The following is a 22110-nucleotide window of genomic DNA, read 5'->3' on the forward strand; positions in this document are numbered from 1 at the left end:
CTCTCCAAACAGCCAGCTTCTGAGCCAGTAAACCAGCTGGCTAACTCTCCAAACAGCCAGCTTCTGAGCCAGTAAACCAGCTGGCTAACTCTCCAAACAGCCAGCTTCTGAGCCAGTAAACCAGCTGGCTAACTCTCCAAACAGCCAGCTTCTGAGCCAGTAAACCAGCTGGCTAACTCTCCAAACAGCCAGCTTCTGAGCCAGTAAACCAGCTGGCTAACTCTCCAAACAGCCAGCTTCTGAGCCAGTAAACCAGCTGGCTAACTCTCCAAACAGCCAGCTTCTGAGCCAGTAAACCAGCTGGCTAACTCTCCAAACAGCCAGCTTCTGAGCCAGTAAACCAGCTGGCTAACTCTCCAAACAGCCAGCTTCTGAGCCAGTAAACCAGCTGGCTAACTCTCCAAACAGCCAGCTTCTGAGCCAGTAAACCAGCTGGCTAACTCTCCAAACAGCCAGCTTCTGAGCCAGTAAACCAGCTGGCTAACTCTCCAAACAGCCAGCTTCTGAGCCAGTAAACCAGCTGGCTAACTCTCCAAACAGCCAGCTTCTGAGCCAGTAAACCAGCTGGCTAACTCTCCAAACAGCCAGCTTCTGAGCCAGTAAACCAGCTGGCTAACTCTCCAAACAGCCAGCTTCTGAGCCAGTAAACCAGCTGGCTAACTCTCCAAACAGCCAGCTTCTGAGCCAGTAAACCAGCTGGCTAACTCTCCAAACAGCCAGCTTCTGAGCCAGTAAACCAGCTGGCTAACTCTCCAAACAGCCAGCTTCTGAGCCAGTAAACCAGCTGGCTAACTCTCCAAACAGCCAGCTTCTGAGCCAGTAAACCAGCTGGCTAACTCTCCAAACAGCCAGCTTCTGAGCCAGTAAACCAGCTGGCTAACTCTCCAAACAGCCAGCTTCTGAGCCAGTAAACCAGCTGGCTAACTCTCCAAACAGCCAGCTTCTGAGCCAGTAAACCAGCTGGCTAACTCTCCAAACAGCCAGCTTCTGAGCCAGTAAACCAGCTGGCTAACTCTCCAAACAGCCAGCTTCTGAGCCAGTAAACCAGCTGGCTAACTCTCCAAACAGCCAGCTTCTGAGCCAGTAAACCAGCTGGCTAACTCTCCAAACAGCCAGCTTCTGAGCCAGTAAACCAGCTGGCTAACTCTCCAAACAGCCAGCTTCTGAGCCAGTAAACCAGCTGGCTAACTCTCCAAACAGCCAGCTTCTGAGCCAGTAAACCAGCTGGCTAACTCTCCAAACAGCCAGCTTCTGAGCCAGTAAACCAGCTGGCTAACTCTCCAAACAGCCAGCTTCTGAGCCAGTAAACCAGCTGGCTAACTCTCCAAACAGCCAGCTTCTGAGCCAGTAAACCAGCTGGCTAACTCTCCAAACAGCCAGCTAGTGAGCCGGTAGTAGACCAGCTGGCTACTCCTAACCCTCCAAATAGCTAACTCTCCAAACAGCCAGCTACTTAGCTAGTACACCAGCTGGCTAATCCTCCAAATAGCTGACTCTCCAAACAGCCAGCTTCTGAGCCAGTAAACCAGCTGGCTAACTCTCCAAACAGCCAGCTTCTGAGCCAGTAAACCAGCTGGCTAACTCTCCAAACAGCCAGCTTCTGAGCCAGTAAACCAGCTGGCTAACTCTCCAAACAGCCAGCTAGTGAGCCGGTAGTAGACCAGCTGGATAACCTTCCAGCCAGCCAGACACAGCCAGTAGGGTGGTCCCACGCCAGCCGTCTTAAGTAGCAAGTCGGCTATGAATAAATGAATAAATAACAGGTCCCCGTCGTAGGTGACCTTTGTACCTTAGTCTGATGCTTCCAAATTTCCTCCCTCACACCCCATCCCCCTCAACACTCGCCCACACCGACACCCAGTACAGGTGAGGGGCTGACAGTCTGCGGGCCATGGCTATGATTTCAAACCCGGATGTGTGCTCACTCCAGCCGACACAGTGTGTCATGTGGGTATGTAGAGTACAGTGAGGACTGTAATGCAGTGTTATGCAAATCCTAAGCATGTGTATCTCGTTGTCTTGGTTCGCTACTGGACTCCGCCATCAACTTAAGAGGTGTCAGTCTCTGCTTTAGTTAAGGATCTCTCCAAGTATTGCCCTGTATAGACTGAAACGTTCAGTTGCCGACCGAAATGACTAAGATGTCTTGTTTGCTGATGGGCTTAAACCTGCATGAGGTAGAAATGAACCTGTTTTTTCGTAAGTTACACATAGACTCGAACATAAAGACGTAGATGTCACTTCATTTAAGGCATGGGGTCTGCAGCCCACGACGACGAAGGGCGCAAAACTTTTCTTTGGCCATTTGCAAGGGAGGGAAATTCCCGAGTCCAAGATAGAGTAACTTGAGCCGGATCATGCGCTAGTGTGGAGGCTGGTAGCACTGGGTAGGGAGATACCCAGTGTTATGACCACTTGCAAAGAGATTTACCCAAGACGACACGATAGTGGTTCTTGCCTTGTGAACACTGCACAGTGGATCTGCTAAAGTCCTATCTTTAGTAAAGTTTTAAAGTGTAGAAATGGTGGTTGGCGTGTTCACTCTGCATTTCTGCAGGAATTGGAGACTTTAAGGATTTGCAGTTCGTCTTTGAATGTTGGATGTCATGGCAACATTCAGGTGTTCGCTCGCCTCCGTTGGACCACAAGGTAGACAGACGTATGTTGAACCAATGGACTGGCTGCTCATATTTACAACCTTTCCTCTGAGACAATAAGAATCTCTGAAAAAAAAAGAACTGTTTACCAGCAGAATCAAAGTATACTGCAAGTCTCACTTCAGGGGTTATAAAAGATTTTATTTTTTCTTTACCAAGGCACAACTACAGAGCCACAAATACTACAAACTTTGCAGTGATATGTGTCGTCTGACAAGAATGTTTTCGTTGAAATTTTTAGGGAAAGTTGCTGTAGACGGTGTGGCTTGGACTGGTGTGGGTAGGTGGATAGGTCGATGCAAGGTACTTACCTGCTGGGGAAATTACTGTTGCTTCGTCAGGTAGCCTGACTGAACAGACGAGGCTGGAATGAGACATTACGGCAGTTTCATTTCATCATATCTATAAAGCGTCTTCCCTGGATAGCAGTTTATTGCTCAAATTAAGACGTTTAATCCAGGGAAGAAAATCTAGTTTACTTGATGCTGTGTCCCAGCAACCGAAACTGATAAGTCACGTGAAAGGCATATAGACCTGCATGGAGGGGAATGAACTGGTATTGAATTTAGTGTAAAAGTATCAGCTGGTTGCATAGTGTGTCCAGCTTTTCTCAGAGATGGTGAGGTGGTTTTCGTCTTCCACTTGGCAGTCCAGCTGTAAAGCGAACAAAGGTCTGGTTGGTGTTCCCTAAAAGCTGTTATAAATAGATTGAGGAACAGCTATTGCGAGGCGAAATTCTCAGACATGCGACGAGCGAGGGCTGAAGAACTCCTCAGGCAGAAGGAATTATGAAAGTTACTAAGATATCAGGAGAGAGGACAGGAAAGGAAATTGTTTTAAGGGAAACGAGAGGCAAAGACTCTTAGCACAAAGCCTCTGGAGGATTATCCGTCTTGAGAAATAGAATAAGTGATGCACCGACATCTGTATAAGACGTGAGGACAGAAGACAAGACAAAAGGGTTGTTCTTAGAGTGGATGATTTAAAAGATTTTGCGTCCGATCAGATAATGGGTGGAAAATGCCGGCCGAAGGACATATAGACGGGAATGCAAGCTGAAGCAGAGAGAGATAACACAAAAGAAAATTGCAATTGAAGACAAGGGGAGGAATTCTCCGGACAGAAACCTAGATTACCACCTGTCAAAGAGGTCTAAACTTTTCCAATTTATCTGAGGATTCATCCAAGTCATCAGGTTTTATAGAACTGTGATCTGCAAGTGAAAAGACATGTTATCTGGTGGCAGATCAAGTTCTGCTAATGACAGAGCTGTGAGACCAAACCCTGCGAGCAGATGTCTCAGAAGCAAGACTGAATCTGCAGGTGGCAGAGGAGGAGGAGGAGGAGAGCAGGAGAAAGAAGCTCTGTTGCTCTTACAGAGGTTCGCGTCGGCAGTGGCAGGTTGCGTGGAGGCCTTAATGACCCGCTGAGCTCTCTTCAGAACTGGTGACGCTGCAGCAAATTGTAAATAATCACTGAAGTCACCCTCTTTAGGATCTGATAACTGGATAGTGGTTAGAAAACGTGAGTTAGTAATCTTCAGAGATCTGTAGCTGTAGAGACGTTGCCAGTCTTCTGTGTTGAATATTTGTAATGAAAGAAATTCTTTGATATTAAAGGACTTAAATATCGTAATGATTAACACGAACGGTGTTAAGTAGTATCGTAGATGATAGTTTTCTTGCAAAACCAACTCCTTTGTATCTATTTTTAAGTAGCTTATAGATTGATAGCCGTCCAGAAAGAATGATATTATTCACGAAGCTCATTACAGAAGATAAAGATTCATGGCAGGAAGTTATTTACTGGCCTTCGAGCTCCCAGTTCTTCGGTATGAAACGTAAGTTTAATGTTGGTCTGGTTTTGTCAAGACGACCAAGGTATGTGTCTGTCTACAGCGATGAAAGTAATGGCATAGACCTTGTTGGTTATACAGTCTTGAAATTCTTTATTACCTGAGACTCGAATGTGCCGCAACGAGTTTCCAAACAGCATCAGCCGCTCGAACTGCCCTCTGGCACCGTGAACCCAAACTACGAGAATCCAGCTTCTCATTCCTATTCATAGATGGCGAGCGATCTATAACTTAAGCGGCAACTCAGACTTGACAAAAGACCACATGGATAGAATGAGTTTATTTGGATATATAGAGTAAAGGGTACATTTTCTCTGTTGATGTTGATTGGTACTTACGTATTCTTGCATTATTATTTACGATATCATAGGTATCACTGATGTAGTATATCCAGCATCATATACACTTGTGGTACTGGCTTTCTTTCACCAGCCTACAGTACATGTATTTAAGTGATGTTCAGCGGACAGGTTCCTGCACCCATCGCCCTAGGCATCATCATGTGTGAGACGCGGTACACCTGCCGGTCAGACCTGGACACACTTTGTACATATTGTATACAAGAGGAGAAAAGTCGGTTTGAGAGAATCCTGACCGAGTTCTACCCAAAGTTTAGCCTTAGATTTATCAGATGCAAACTGCAAGTTAGACAAGTTGTGTCTGAGGAGAGGAAGAAAGTTTGAAAGTGAAATACTTCATGTCTTGTTACGGAGCTGCCTCACTTTTCGGCAGCGTTGCCCATGGGTAGTTAAGGCATCGGGTCCACGGAGATCACCTGAGGGTGTACACCTGTCCAGCAGGAAGACAGGTGTGGAATGGCTAAAGATCTACTGACCCAAGAGCATCCAGGGTATACCTTGAGCATGACGATGACCTGACCTTTGATATAACCCTCGAGGGCCTTAATCATCGTCCCAGAGGTCTTTAGGTCGTGAACAAAGGGGTCAATAGTTTTGGTGGCAGGTGGTGACCGGAGTGTGCCGTGTCCCCCGTCTTGCAGGTGGGAGGAGCAATTTGCCGCGCCAATGTGAAGCGTAAATAAACTGTGAAAGTTGACAGGCAGGAGGAGGCGGGGCGGAAACCATTAGCCACCCGTAGTGAGGCTCAGGATAACAAGCTGGGGTGTCGGGGGAGGGCTGGCTGCTCCTTGAACATAGCCGCCAGCTGGGGTAGGAGGAGGAGGAGGAGGAGGAGAAGGAGGAGGAAAGGGGTCATCCTCCCCATCGTGTCCCTGGAGCCACGGGCGTCCTGCCATCAAGCTGTACATTATCACACCCGTGCGTGTTATCTCCCATCTTCACCCCCAGGTTGCTGCATAGAGTTGTGGCTCAACAACAACTGGCCATGTACGGAGGTTGCAGCTGAAACAGACGCAAGCTCACATGCCTCAGTATGTGTGTATACCTTTGTGTCTTTGTGTTGTGTGTGTGTGTGTGTGTGTGTGTGTGTGTGTGTGTGTGTATTTTTGTCAGTCTGTTTGAGTCCATGTCACAGGATGTATCCTTGTGATTGTTTGTCTGTATGGGTTCACGCTTCATGATGCGGGGTAAGTTACCCTTTCATCATGTGAGTACCTCACGGGGAAAACTGTCCACCCTTGTTGACGTTAACTTTCAGTGAAGTGTTTGTTGGGGAAAGATCTTTAATGTAGACTTCTTTTTCTCCTACAGGATTGAGAGTGGCTGGAGAAGAGAGGCAGGCAGCGAGTGAGGTACGGTGGGGAGTGACAGGTTAGGTGAGGGGATGAGGCACAGGTGAGGGGCGCGTGTCATCCTCGTCACCTTGACAACCCTGCCTCTCACTAGACACCACAAAGCCGGCATCATCACCACTGCCTCTCCCACCACCGTCACTCTCACCTCCACCCTCTCCCACACACGCACACCAGCGCTACCACGTCCTCACCTCAACGCCACTTACTAGAAAAAAAAAAAAAAACGCTCTCCCACACCAGGAAGTGTTAAGCGTTGGCCAACAGACGTGAGTGATGGGTTTTCTCCCAGAGCCGTGAGTCTTGTGCTGCAGGAGGGAACGCTGATCATGACGCGTCACCAAGAGTGAACCAGCGGAAAGAAAATGAGTTTGACGAAGTGAGCGTCCAGTGTGTTGATGTCGCAAGCGAACGCGGTAACGATGTGCGTCACGAAATAATCGAAGGGAATGACGTTCATACAAAAGTAGTGCAAAGCAGGAGAGCCACTGTTAGGCTGTAGTGTGAAGGGGGGGAGGAGTGAGTGAGCCAGCTAGGCCAGCAGCAACCTCCCATCACTACCGCCGCTCTCACCACCATCACCGCCGCCACCACCACACCATCCACTGTTACAACCGCCAACATGGAGAGGTCGCTCTCCCTGCCACAGCTGCTCCCGCTCGTCCTCCTACTGCTGCGTGGCTGCTCCGGGCTGTGGCTTGGTAAGTGCTCTCTTGTTCTCCGTTGCTCGGCCGACTTTGTCCGGCCGGGGAGGCTGTGTTGCACAAAGAAATTTGGAATCAATGGTTCAAGTGTTGCCAGTGTCCTCAGAGCCGAGACTCGTTAGCCCTGACGACCAGGTCACTCCCTCCTCCCGCTAAACACCTCAGGACTAACTTGATTTGCTTGAGAAAAGTATTTGAGAAATGGCTCAGTCAGGAAAACCAACCAAGCAGTCTCTCTCTCTCTCTCTCTCTCTCTCTCTCTCTCTCTCTCTCTCTCTCTCTCTCTCTCTCTCTCTCCTGGCGTCACAGACTGCTGTCTCCTGCAGTCGAGTTGCACTTCCTTAAGAAGTGGAAATTCACTTGAGACCCAGTTTACGATTGCCCTCATATCTCCTTTGTGATGTGTGTGTGTGTGTGTGTGTGTTTGTGTTTGTGTATGTATATATACTTTAATCTTATCCTCAAATATAGCACTTGGTAATTATGAATAAATGTAATTTCCTTCCCCATGTAGATATTTAGTTCTTCAGTTAATTCACAGTTTTTCACCACGTACGTACGTTGGTCCATAATGAGTAGAGTGTGGAGCTAACTCGATCTGTTTGGTGCAGGAGAGTGCAACAAGCCCCTGGGAGTGTCCACTGGAGAACTGCTCGACTCCGCCCTGACCGCCTCCTCCGCCCATGACCACATCGTGGGACCCCACAGAGCAAGGTAAGTCTGCTTAGGGTCAGATTGGCTGCCCCGGAATGGACCGAGACATTCCCGGGATGTCTCACCTTCAGAAGGTCGGTTGGTTGGCCGCGTGGGAAATGTATGTGGATGATGATGGAATGATGAGTTTTTGTCGTTGGTTTTACGTTAGCTGAAACGGCACGGGTACCTGAGGCCCTAATCAAGGCCAGGCTATCTTATTAACGTTACACACACACACACACACACACACACACACACACACACACATATATATATATATATATATATATATATATATATATATATATATATATATATATATATATATATATATACATATACCTTAGCCACAGCCAGGTGCCCATTTTATCAACCAAATCCCTAATATTTGTCAGACTTTGATGTTTGAGGCCATGTGATCTGAGATTACGGTTATGCGAGCCACGTTACACCAAGTTTTGATACATAGAGAAGAAGATAAAAGCAGTGATAAAAGGCTCTTTGATAGCAAGATACAGATATGCAAATTACTACCGTTCATATGGGACGGGTGACCCCTTGTCGCGCTCCCTCCAGCATCTATGATGATATGTGCCCCGCCCGGCAGCGAGTGTCGCAACTGTGGAGGGAGGGAGTTAGTTGGTGGGAGGAGAAGGTACGTGGTTGTGGCCAGAGCTGACGACGACTCCCATTGTCTTACCTAACAAGACTGATCTTTACCTCGTTGGCTTAGCATAACTACAGGATGGGGAGGGTGGCCTGGCACCCAATCATCGCAGAGTAACCCTACATAAACACCGCGCATGTATTTTCATCCGACTTTTTTCTGGTCTTGTGTCAGTCGTGGGTGCCATACAGCAGCTGTATCATCCAACTGTATTCCAGTATGCCGGATATATTATGTAAACAGTGTCCTTCATGTAGACATGAGTCGTTTACCGCTGTGGATGATGATCGCTGCTTCAGAATGTTTTCCTGGTGGTCACTATGGGTCTGGCGCAGTGATGGCATGATACACATCCCCTAGCTGCCTTACAAAGTCAGCTTTAGCTACGAGAATGTTGTACAGACTGTGATCAGAGACACCTAACCTCACATGTCTGAGTGTTTAGGAATGACTTCCCCTTGCCTCGTCTTCACTGAGGATATTTAAGACATCAGAAGTAGAATTCTGGAATATATCTGGTGACACTAAGTCATATCATCGTTAGGTTTCAGAGAGATATGTACATTTCTGGAGAGCCTGGTGACCATAGCCAGGAAATGAACAAAGTCGGGTACCACGCTGTACTCCCACAGTTGTTTTACCTCCTGTCTGAGGATGCGTTGTGACGACCCTCTGTGACTGCAGTCTGAGGGAAGTTCAGAGTGATCGGGAGGGACTCACGGAGAGCAGTAGTGTGGTCCATTTTACTTATCCGTTTTCTTAGAATTAGTCGCGTGCATACAGCACCCTGCCAGATGGTGTCATCTCCTCGAAAAAAAAAAGAAATCTGAAATAAAAGACAATGCTCTGTTGAACTTCCTCTTCAGATCCTCGGACCCATGTATGTACACTGTGGGACGCCACGGGTGTGGAACTGGAAGGTCCAGTCTGGCCTCGTTCACTGTGGAAGTCTGCAAGCCATGGAGTGAGACAGCCGCAGCCTCGGTATCAACGTCTTCAGTATTGATTGTTGTCGTTCGACTTGGGTCGAAAGCTCTGGTGAAGTCAACGAAGATGGGAGTCACAAAGGTCTCGAGTCTCACAAGGTTGCGATAGATAAAGTCTAGGAAGGTGACGAGGCAGAGGATGGTAAAGAAGGACTTCATATTACCAAACTGTTGAGGGTCTGTGGAACATTTCGTATCTGCGTGAGACCAGTTGAACATCAGACCCTCGCAGAATAAGTTCGGGTGATGGCAATGGGTCTGAGCTCACCTGGGTGGTATTGTGGATTTGTTGACTTCGATGTAGTTGAGACACACGAAGTCCTCCAATCAGCGGGGCGTTTTGATTGCTGAAGAGAAGCTCAGCTGATGAAACAGAGGGATTTGTCTGGTTCAAGGGAGAGAACGCGTTATACAATTTCATAAGTAATTTATTAGGTGTAGTGGCTTCCTTTGTCGCAAGTCTTTGTAACTGTCTGGTAACTCAAAATTCATGTACAGACTCGGAGGGTCGTTAGGGCTGGAATATAGGCAGGGAGGCAGGTGTTGTTAAAGTAGGGGGAGTATCTCTGGCAGATGTTGGCAAAATGCTGGTTAACCAGTTGAGGTAGTGCAGTGTGGCCAGTCATGTGGTGTGGCTTGATGGTGTGTGTGTGTGTGTGTGTGTGTGTGTGTATGTATGTATGTGCGACGTGTTTGTCCTGTGGGCGGGTGTGTAGTGAGGGAGGGAGGGTGGGTGTGTGTGTGTGTGTGGGTGTAGCCGTAGTGTGATGTTTACCTTGGCTTTTGGTGGACACGTGACACTGCTCCCCTGGATATGTCGCACTCGTGTGTGAAAACATTCTCACTATTTGATATGGATTAACACCCTCCACTCCCTTCCTCTCTCTCTCTCTCTCTCTCTCTCTCTCTCTCTCTCTCTCTCTCTCTCTCTCTCTCTCTCTCTCTCTCTCTCAGATGAATTTCTCTTTATTTTGGCAAGATAAACGCGAATTTTGTGAGGACTTCAAATCTGCGATGTTACCATAACAGAAGTGTATGTGTGTGTGTGTGTGTGTGTGTGTGTGTGTGTGTGTGTGGGTGGGTGGGTGTCTAGTTTACTGGTAGTGATGATTGCTTTCATTATCTGCCGAGCTTTACCCATGAGGAGGTTGAGGAAGATATCATGTAAAGTGTTTAATGCTTACATTTCTGAATGTTGTGGCCATAACTAGAGAGGTAAAGTGGAGATATAGAAGAGGATTCTGTGAAGCTTACATGAGGAATTTAAGAATTTAGCGAGGCGTAAAACTTGTAAATAATTTTCAACATTTTAGTAATGCTATTTACGAATCGTGGCTGTTTCGTGTGTAGCGTGCAAGCAGAGAATTACGAAAAGAGGTAGAAAAAAAAAAAAAGATACATGAGTGTATTTGCATCATAATATTCCATTGTTGGTTAGAAAGAAATTTTCATTATTGATCAGTCGAATACTTTTGGTTAGACGCGAGAGGACGGAGGATGTGGCCTGGGTGAGGTGTCATGGGCAGGTGAGGGTGTGTGAGACCTCCTCCTCCTCCTGCTGCTGTGCCTCACCCACACCAAGGTGGAGGTTCTGACTGTTGTGATGATTATTGATTAACAGGAGAGTTACTGTTGTTGCTGGCTGGCTGTGCCACACACACACACACACACACACACACACACACACACACACACACACTCTCCGTCCTTTAAGCTAATGAAGTCTCGCACTGAGGGAGAACAGAGAGAGAGAGAGAGAGAGAGAGAGAGAGAGAGAGAGAGAGAGAGAGAGAGAGAGAGAGAGAGAGAGAATGTGTTAGGACTTTCATATATACAACGTACCATTTAATTTGCGTTTATTGGTTAAATTTCCTCTCTGGGGAGCCATAATAACTGTTGGGGTAGGGGATGGACCATACCAGGTACACTGGGGTAGGAGGTGGAAGATACCAGGTACACTGGGATAGGAGTTGGACCATACCAGGTACATTAGGGTAGGAGGTGGACCATACCAGGTACACTGGGGTAGGAGGTGGACCATACCAGGTACACTGGGGTAGGAGGTGGACCATACCAGGTACACTTGTGGAAGGTGACGTGTATCGCTGCCAACTTTATTTATATTTTCCTCGGGAATTCTGTAGTGTGTGTGTTAAGACCTTGACCTGAATTGCGACATGTTGAAGCATTGCAAAAAGTCAAAAGAAAGCTGTGATTAAGTTTGAGGCTGTTGTGATAATTCACCCATCCTGGGACTCTGAACCAAGCATATCACTTGTGAGGAACGTTCACAGCCGTCGCCAGGACGCGTACCACTCAATCTCATCTTCTTCACAGTTATTAGTGAAGACATTTCAAAAAATGTATCTTGAAAAATGACCCCAAGAAATCCTTGCTTTGTCCCTGAGTGAGTAGGTGTCATGAGGGATGAAACATTTACTGAAGGCTTCTCTGTACAGTATAATGAAGACGACCCAGTGATCTGTGTCACATACAAGGCAATTTGTGGTCCCGGGGCCGAGGGATGTGGCTGAGCAGCCAGGTCTGGTCGACCTTGGTAAGTTCATGTTGCAAGCAGGAGGTGCAGGACAACAAAGAGCTTACTTACTTACGGCTCAGTGAGAGGAAGAAGAAATACAAAGCCACGATGATATTATTATTTCCGTTTTTCAATAGGGTTCACACGTTTCCAAAATGGTCGCCATCAGTAGTTGATGATTCCCTTTTCGCAAGTCACACACAGTGTTAGTATAAGTATTGATATGTTTTATCTCATGCCTCAGGTAACTCGAACTTCACATTGTGTATACAAGCGTCTTAGCACAGAAGTTCCTTTGTTCAAAAATATACATGGTAGACGTATATTCCTAAACCCGAAAGGGTAGACGTGGTTGATGATATACACCTACTTAATAGAGACAATCACTAGATGATATCAAAAGCGCTTTAAACAACATCTAACAAAGTGTTCAGAGAAAGCATTTCGACACCCTGGGTGAAAGAGAGAGGCAAGCAAGCACAGGCCAATGTACCCGCTGCTCCAGCAGTTATTTAAACAGAGACTTAACCAGAATTGGAAACAACGTCTTGCGGGAGAAAAACCAAAAATATTTTACAGTTACAGACGCGGTTGCAGAGTTAATTAACAGAACAGTCAACTTAAATAACGTCCTCCCTGTGCCAGGCTATAGGTGCTGTAGATATTACATTTTAAACGCCAGGAAAGAAAAGGAAAAATTTGTCTTCTGTCGCAATCCTACAGCAGAAGGAAGTCTTGGCAGGAGCGGCGAGATGTGTTGCGATAGCGACTACTGCCAAGTGCTCTGGCATGGTTCCATAACCTGTCATGATACACAGTGTGAAATGTCTAGCTTCCTTGTTCCAGGAGGAGGGTTTACTCCACGATCAGAGTCTCAGCTGATACCAGGACTTGAAGACTTCTTCACAAACCACCCGACACAGCCTAATGCTGCTGCATCTCTTAACAGATGGGCTGGCCGCTCGGGTTAACTCAAAGCTTCAAGGACGTTTAGTAAGCATATACCAGTCGTTTTATGCTTACGTTCGTTGTCTTGGATATCCACAAAAGAAAATCTAATCTCGAGAGCCTGGGGATAGAATGTCGACATGAATAAAGTTCAAGATTCCTGCAGGTGAGCCAGTAGCTGGGAGTGGTTTTCTCAAGAGTAAGGCCAAACGCTTCCATTTTCTTGCAAGCTGCATCGTTCGTCGCGTCGGTAATGTTAAAAGAAAATGACTAAAGGTGGGGACGCCAGTAATTTGCAGTTGACGAAGAATATTGGAGGCTGGTCGTCAGGAGGAGGCTGTTACAAGGATGATGGTGTGTGATAAGCGTGACAGCTGCAGCGGAGGGGCGTCGAGACCTTATCAGCAGTAGTGATGGACATTGATAACGTGGAAGAAGTCCTTGATAGCTTCCGGCAGATAAAAGGTCTTTAGATGGATGGTTCTTGGCTCGAAAGTGTTGTGAGATTAGGTGTGGTGGGCAGGAGCACTCATTCTCTCACGGTTCTACAGCGTGTGACTCCGTTTCGTTCTTTGAGGCCACAAGTCACCTTGCTAATCTTGCGATGCTCACCAGAAGACTAAAGAAAAAATTTTTACGTCTTAGTCAACGGCCAAAACCAGTTCAGAACGCTGGCATGTCTAGTACGACAGAATCTGCGGATGATCACGTGCGACGGAGCCAGTTCCACAAAACACGAAATAGATGAGGCAAAAATTGACGTTAACACAGTGTCTTTGGGACACAAAATCCTAACTCAGACTGCACCTCCATAACAAAGAAAGAGGGAGAACACTCACCAGGCTTCTCATATACGAGGTTAAGCTGTGTTTGGCCTACCAATTTTACCAACTGCTGCTCCAGTGAAGCTGGAGAAAAGATGGATAATCTTGGCAACCCTTCTGGACATATCCTGCAACAGTAGTTGCGTCGCGTCAACAGCGAAGGAAATGAAGCGGTTGAGAGAATGTTGCACCAACGCTGCAGATTTCATCGTTCTTGTATGACGTTCATAACGGCCAATCTGTGAATTTTTGCGTGACTCTCGACCTTCTTGAGCCTTCTTACCTGTGATGGTTGGTCTTCATCATTCGCCCAGGTGTCTCCCTCCATCCTTCACCTGCAGTGATGGGAAGCGTTTGCTTGAAGGAGACTTCAGGTACGAGACCCTGTGGGAGGACGTCAGTTATACCTACTGTGCATCAGAACGTTGTTTTGTGGTCTTCTTGTGCGATTTTATATTGTACGTAGTCCACACTGAAGAGCAGGCTTGTCAGTGACCTTCGTGGCTTGACACGTCGGGCGTTTTGAAGACGATTGAAATTCACGTGTTTCTTAGTTGCTTTATATTTCTATCCCTCATGGGGTTGGCACCCACAATATCACTCTACCACCTCCTTCCCAGATAGACCACCCACCTAATTTCTTCCTACCCAGCTATACCACCCACCTAACTACTTCCTACCCAGCTATACCACCCACTTGTCCATTTACCATCCACCTGTTTTGCTTTCACCAAACCATCCATCTATACCACCCACTAGTCTGGTTACCACCTACCCATAATCTGTCTACCATCAAGCTGTTTCTCGACAGTCCATAGAGCGACCACCTAGCCAACCTCCATATCACAGTGGCATCTAAATGCTCACCACCCACCTACTCGGCTACCAACCATACGTCTAGCATTGTAGCGCAGCAGCCCCTGTTGCTTGGTGAATAGTGGGTCGAACTTGCGAAGAAAATTGTGAAGACTTTCTCGAGTTCGGGGAGGAGAGAGTGCAAGTGTCTTTGAGTCTACGGAGAGAGTGTGTGAGACGATATCTGGAGGATTTGTTGATGGTGCTGACGTGTTCCTTCCAGCTTAGTTTATCGTCCCGAGCGACTTCGAGAAAGTTGGTGGACTGAACACCCTAAGTGAGGATCGAGCCTTAGTGAGACTAAGTAGCGCGGGTGGTATATGATCGGAGGCATGACGAATGTGCCTGACTCTGTACTTACTGTCTGGGTTTGGTTAATGGTGACGTGGTTGGCAGCGGTCCAGCTCAGGAGGTAGTTGAGGGTGTTCTACGGAGCGACACGGGTCGGAGGATGTGTTGTCAACGCTGACACTGTGGTGCAGCTGTCAACACCACTGTGGTGTGGCTGTCACCACCACTGTGGTGCAGCTGTCAACACCACTGTGGTGCAGCTGTCACTATAATCTCCTCGAACAGGTTTATTTTGTAGGTTTTGCGGATGTATTTTTGTCTCTTGTTTCTGTGAATTACAGTTTCATGTAGACTTTCAGGAAGTTCTTACACTTGCGAAGCCTCATCTGTTAACTTGTCTTTTTATTATATATTTTCTTTGATATTTTACCATTACGTTTTCTAATTCTTGACACATCTTGTTTTCTAGATCTTTAACGAAGTTTTCGTGTCTACTTGATCGCCTCCGCCATAGTTTCAAGAACTGAAAACCGTCAACATCGTCAATTCGTTATGAATATTTCAATACTGGAATCGTTTCCCATCTACTTTCTTTCGTTGACGGACATGAACTGGTTGATAATTTGTAGCCTCCTGTGCGGTACAGACCGACTCTTTTATATAATTCAAGAGGAAGATGTCGTGACGTTTGCGTGTTTTGTTCTTTACAAGATCTTATGGAAGCGCTTGTGTCCTTTATTTCAAAGAGGACAGTTAACGCACTCATATCATTACTGGTACCAGGAACGCTTGAAGGAAAAGAGGAATTGTCTTGTGAGCAACGATGGTATACGTCTGGGCGGCGCTCGTACGGAGGAGACCAAAATAAAACTGCCTAGGGGCCTTATGTCTTAACTGGAGTGTGACAAATAAGCTGTGACTTGACCACAATATTCCTCATATGTCTCGCTGGGGGACCACCGCCCGCTCATGAACTGCACTCCGCCCCATTTTCCTCGGCTTCTTAACGTTCGTCCTGAGTTCCCTTTTGAAATGTCAACAAATGTTGTGTATAAATACATTCTAAAAGCCTGTAGTTTGATCCAAGGCAGCTTTGAACCTGTTTCTATTGAATTTCATATTCATGTTAATATAGGAAGTATATATTGTGTTTAGGTTGAACTTTGCCGATGGATTGTATTTTATTTACCCAGAGCGCTGATACCCTCCGGGCGTCGCGGAGGTCGAAACAGCGGTCGGACTTGAAGCATTCCAAGTGGCTAAAGGTGACCAGAATTTCTGGGAGTTTGGTACAGTCGAAGAGTATGTGATTTTTCCTCCCCCCTCCCTCCCCCAATTTTTCTCGTGTGTTGTGAGGCGCCTGGAGGGCACGAGAGGTTTTAAAGGCGAGGGTTTTAAACATCTGGTGGGGACTGATATCGCTACCTAGGGATCTTACTTTAGGTTTGGGGGTCTCGCGTCTCGGTGAATGCGACTGTGTTGTGGGAGCGTCTGTTGTGTCGCTACGGCCGTAGACCACGGCTCTCTCTCTCTCTCTCTCTCTCTCTCTCTCTCTCTCTCTCTCTCTCTCTCTCTCTCTCTCTCTCTCTCTCTCTCTCATATCCACCCTTATCTTCGACCCTGTCACCTCTGTCCCCTCCCTCCCTTTCCCTTTTGCTCATCAAACTATATTATCATATTTTTTCTGGACGGTCTCCCGCCGCTGATCCCTCAGTCATCCGGGAATCACGAACCATCGACCACGGCGGCTTCCTCTACCTCCCCGTCAAGTGGATCCCCACCCACTCATCCCCGACGACCCCCAGACACTTGCGGCAGAGGAGGACGCTCTCCTCTGTCGTACCTTCATTGAGGAGGAAGCTAGTCTGTGGAGGAGGAGGAGGTGGAGGAGGAGGAAGCGGCTGCGAGAACGCTATGGCGAGGAAGTGCTGGCTAATACCTGAGGACGAGGGTGGGCGAGGAAGTATGAAGACTTCAGGGCTAGGTTGCTGTAGTATCTAACGTTGTAATCATCTGGCCTCTAAGGGCTTGACAGAGACTCTGGAGTGATCTCTGTAATCGTTTTTGCTCCACCGCTCACAGTGTTGAGCACGGTCGCCATAATATAAATTAGCCGCTCTTGCCAGCAAAATGGAAAGTAAGCTTTGGGGGATTGCTGGTGGAATGAGACTTGGAAGGCGCTTTGGACGTGTTGTGAATTATTGTTGTTATCCCTCACAAAGATGGCCCTAGTGCCTACTTCAAGGGGCATGGCTCTTCATGTGGTGACGGGTCTATAGACTTTAGGAAGTAGGGAGGTCGGTAGGCTAACTGTGGAAGGGAAAACTTCAGACATGAAGCTCGTGTTGTTGGAGAACGATGCAGGTTGGTGCGTGGTGATGGGGGTTGCTTGGTATGAAGGGGGGGGGGGAATAAACAGCTCCCTCAGGGCTCAGGGATGGAGGTTTGAGTCAGTTCTTCCGGATGGGGATGGGGAGGTGGGGGGTTTACAGTGGAGGTGACTTATGATGGTCCGTGTCCCCAGAGTGGAGCTGAGGTGTGAGCTGGGCCTAGTGTGTGTGTGTGTGTGTGTGTGTGTGTGTGTGTGTGTGTGTGTGTGCGTGTAGCTTGGTCCTCGCACAGATCCGGTTATCGTGAAGATGGACCATTTCTTTAACATATTCATAAATATCTTTTACGAAAAATGGCACCCACCCTTCTTTTTTTTTTCTTTGTCGATTATTTTGCTTTTACAATGGAGAGTTTATTTTTCTGTTGTTGTGGTGTGTGTGTGTGGGGGGGGGGGGGCGGCTGGGCGACGTGACTCATGCCGCCCAGAGCCCCTCATAACTATGCCAGGGAGCTTGCAGCGGGCGAGCGACTCGCACCCACACACGTCTCGCCCTAAAAGGGACTTTTTTTTAACGCAGATTACCAAATTAAGCAGGATGGGTCGCTCAGGAGATGAGGAGATACCACCAGGTTTGTGGTGGTCGGCGACGTGGAAAAAGAGAAGAACTCCTCACAAGTCCTGACTTTTGCTGGCGCTGGTCCAAGCAAGCTGGTATGGTCCTCAGCTGTGGTGGTGGTGGCGGGACACAGCAGACGATGGGGGGGTAGTGAAGCTGTGGCAGGCAGGAGAGATGGGTGATCCGGCTGAGCACCAACTATGGCGATGTGTTTGAGAGTGGCCTGGAAAGTCTGGCTTGGGAATATAGGAGGGGAAGGAAAGCCTGAGTGGTGTGACTGGCGGCTGGAAATGCTCACCTCCTGTTCCATCGCTTCCAAAGACAGGGGAAGGGGCCACAGCGGCTGGAAATACTCACCTCCTGTTCCATCGTTTCCTAAGACAGGGGAAGGGGCCACAGCGGCTGGAAATGCTCACCTCTTGTTCCATCGCTTCCTAAGACAGGGGAATGGGCCACAGCGGCTGGAAATACTCACCTCCTGTTCCATCGCTTCCCAAGACAGGGGAAGGGACCACAGCGGCTGAAAATGCTCACCTCCTGTTCCATCGCTTCCTAAAAGTAAAACGGAGGAAGGGGCCAAACGAGTTTTTTTTCTTAACCTTGTAAGCCTTCTTATCTGTTCCTAATACTCCCTCGCTCAGGCTGCCCAAGGCGAGTAGAAAATTCATATTGATAATGATAATAATAATAATAATGATAATGATTAATGATGGTGGTAATGATAGTAATAATAATGATATGAATTATAATAGTTATAATAACATATATTTGTGCAGGTGTTGGTGAGAGATGTCGGTTGTAATACCTGTATTAGTTTTCTTACCAGTGTTTCTGATGGCTTTGCTGTTGGCTTTAGCGGGATTCTGTTTTTTCTTTCTTGTTTAATGCTCCCGCTGCAGACAACTCCACATCGAGGCAGAGCCTTAACAAAAATCTGGAAAGGGGTTAGAGAGTGGAAGACATGAGGGGAGAGAAAATGTTTTTAATGCGTTGAAGTGGAAAGTCGGCCTTTCAAAAAGGGGCAGATGGTAGTTGTTGGGAAAGACATCAAGAGGTGGAATTACAAAACTTGGCAGCGTAGGGAAAGAAACAGACGTCATAATGGCCCAACCTTGAGTTGCCAAGAGCCACACAGTCATCATGTGATGCGGTAACTCGCTGAGCATTACGTGGCCTCGCTAATGGTAGCGGCACGCAAGAACACAGTTCTCGGGAGCAGAAACGAAAGTAATACCTGTAGTAGAGGGGAAGTGAACTAACACTGGGGCATAGCGTGAGCTGGTGTAGTCGATACGTCGGACTGCATTAGACTCGACTCTCTCGAGTCAGGATGTAGAGCATTGCTCCATACAAGGACGGATCAGTCTTTTGTTTCATCGGAGCAACTTGAGTTTCAGAAGGAAATAATTTACGCTGTATGAGGACGATTCCTATTTTCTTAGAGGCAGACTTAGCTCTTCGTCTGATTTGGAGCTTCCATGATAGGTTTAATGTTAGGTTAGAATTATTATTGTGTTGAGTTGTGGAAGTACAGTTGTTATGGGTAACGGAATTAGATCTGGGTTAAAGGTAGACTCAACCAGGAGACGTCGATCCTGCTTGGATATCCTGTTGCTTATACTGTTGATAGTGATATGAGGACGATGGGAGATGGGACCAGGGGCGTTAACATGGGAAGAACAGATAACACGAGACCTCATGCTCCATAACGAGGCTATCAGTTTATATTTTGCTCAAATTGTGGTAGAAACAAGACAGTAAAATATAAGTGGTCAGGCTGTCACTTGCAGTCCTGCTTGGGGCAGTGTGGTTAGGGTATGAGAGGAATGCACGTAGGAGTGGCTGGATTCTTATTGTAGGACTGACACGGGTGTTTGGTGGTGGTGCAAGTCGAGGGCATGTGGTGTGTGGTGGGGTATTGATGACAATGACCGCGGGAGTAGCCTAAACGTGTTTGCAGTGGTATTGGTGGGCGTGGGAGGATCGAGGAGTTGGTTGGGGTGCGAGATGGTCCTGGGAGGAGGTGAGGGGAAGTTGAGCCGCCACCACTGGTAGAGGTTGTAAGAGGAACCTCCGCAGACCCTCACCATCCGCAGACCCTCACCATCCGCAGACTCTCACCACCCGCAGACTCTCACCATCCGCAGACTCTCACCATCCGCAGACCCTCACCATCCGCAGACCCTCACCATCCGCAGACCCTCACCACCCGCAGACCCTCACCACCCGCAGACCCTCACCATCCGCAGACCCTCACCATCCGCAGACCGTCACCGTTCTTAATCCCTTGAGCGCGACAGGACGACCCTTAAGGTAGGTAGACTTTGGATGGCCTATGACTTGAGCTTCGATGATCAGGTCAAAGGTCAGGACAGCGAACTTATGGGTCATACCTTTGGGCTCGAGAAAGTCAGCCGGGTCCATGTCGAAGCTGTAGCCTAGTAGATATAACTCATAATCTAAAGTACATACTTCGTTTTGTAAAAAGTTGGAAATGAAAAGAAAAACAGCAAGAATTTTATAACAGGGAGGCCAAGAACCATTTGGGGGAGGGGGGGGGGGGTAAAGTTGAATACTTTGGCCGCCGGTGAGTTTGAAGGCTCGCACTGCTCCTGGTCACTGTGACTCTGGTTACGTCTCTGAGAGAGGAAGAAAGAACAACATGACTGTATTCCATTCCACTCATGACCCGCACACTGTAGTTAGAATGTTCCCCCTAGTAGGATAAGTACGTCATGCCACTATGTTAGTTCAGGATACTATATATTAGGACTATAAACCAAGCAGATGGAAGAAGACGTGTTACTTAAGGAATATAACTGTTTCATATTTAAGTAAACAGATTTATTTAAAGACCAAGTTCACTGGTTCGGTAAGTGTCTCAGCGAAACAAATTAAAAAGGAGAATTCTTGCAGTAAAAACACAGTGGGCGAGACAGAAGCCTGTGCGGCAAACTGAAAATATTCTGTAACAGTGAGCTGGCTGGCTGGCTGGCTGGCCTGGAGCACGGTCGAAAAACAAGTCTGTGAAATAATGGTACATTGTTTGTTACTGCCAACCTTCACCGTACGGGGGCTACTGTGTAGATGTTCCTGCCAACCTTCACCGTACCGGGGGCTACTGTGTAGATGTTCCTGCCAACCTTCACCGTACGGGGGGCTGCTGTGTAGATGTTCCCGCCAACCTTCACCGTACGGGGGGCTACTGTGTAGATGTTCCCGCCAACCTTCACCGTACGGGGGCTACTGTGTAGGTATATAGTATTTTCTGTAAACAAAGTCTTTCCCGTCGAGTTTCTTAGGCTTTCTCTCGGTCCTGCTAACTGACTCGAGTGTGTGTGTGTGTGTGTATTTGTGTGTGTGTGTGTGTGTGTGTGTGTGTGTGTGTGTGTGTGTATGTATGTGTGTATGTGTGTGTGTGTGTGTGTGTGTGTGTGCGCGTCATTACAGTTTTTGTGTTACGGGAGGAGAGTTTTACTCTCGTGTTGCCTCCGTCTGTTTAGCCTTGTATGTATTGACCAAAGCTTTATTCCTGTGTTTGTTTCACACACACACACACACACACACACCAGCCGAAGCCAGGTGCCTATTTATCGACCAACGCCGAGGATTGGCCGTGGGCCGACTCCCGCGCCCTGGATTCGAACTTTGACGATTCAACGGAAGACTTTACACTTTGGATATTTTCGTTATGCAAAGTTCGAACGAAACTGTTTTGCCAAAATTGTAGTCGTACGGATAGTGGTTTGCAAGATACGTCGCTTACCCGGAAATATTTTGGTATCAAAATGATTGCGTTCTCTCGAAACACCGACAGAAGAAGGAAAGATTTTTGAAGGATTAGAAAAGGACCAACCTGTCTCCTAGACTAAGGATTCTGCCACTCCAGATCCTAAGCACCAAGCCTAACCCATCCATCCATACACCATCGAAAGCATCCGATACTTTTACGAAAAGAATCAGAATGAAAAGAAATACGTAATACACCAATTTTGTTGGGTTGTTTTGAGTCGCTGGTCAGTGTATCCACCTGGTCTTGTGGTACCTGTTAGTATTGACGGCGGTGTCCGGCAACCTAGGTGATCAGTGGTGATTGCAGACAAACACATCGTAAGTGGAATCTGGACACAAAACTTTAACATCTTTCCCGCAATAACCCAAGTTTGAAATTCCCGGAGACGACACTTGAGGACCACACGCTCTCGGGAAAGCTTGATGTAATGTCTTGAGTTATAGGTTTTGTCTCGAACGATAAATGATAATGATGAAAGCTAACTGAGTTACTCATAGAAGAGAATGATAATGAGACAATTCAACGGATAAACTTCTAATGATATGTTTCAAAAGATAGAGACGTGTGTAGATAGATCTATCGTCCTGTAGACATTATGTTGAGACCAAAACATGGACACGGGGAAGAATTACCCTC

At 47.3% G+C, this 22110-nt stretch overlaps 1 protein-coding gene across 11 annotated transcripts in view; it reads left to right on the top strand.

Annotated features, from left to right (window-relative positions):
• Positions 1-22110, top strand: part of LOC139754027 (discoidin domain-containing receptor tyrosine kinase B-like) — a 466979-nt gene that overhangs the window by 297844 nt on the left and 147025 nt on the right. For all 11 annotated transcript variants that reach the window (XM_071671021.1, XM_071671002.1, XM_071671040.1 and 8 more), the window contains 2 exons: positions 6183-6924; positions 7539-7641. In XM_071671021.1, coding sequence (XP_071527122.1) covers positions 6846-6924; positions 7539-7641 — 182 coding nt within the window. In that variant the 5' untranslated portion in view covers positions 6183-6845. The remainder of the gene's footprint in view (positions 1-6182; positions 6925-7538; positions 7642-22110) is intronic.

Source organism: Panulirus ornatus, chromosome 2 (genome assembly GCF_036320965.1).
Source record: "Panulirus ornatus isolate Po-2019 chromosome 2, ASM3632096v1, whole genome shotgun sequence".
NCBI classification, from domain to species: Eukaryota; Metazoa; Arthropoda; class Malacostraca; order Decapoda; family Palinuridae; genus Panulirus; species Panulirus ornatus.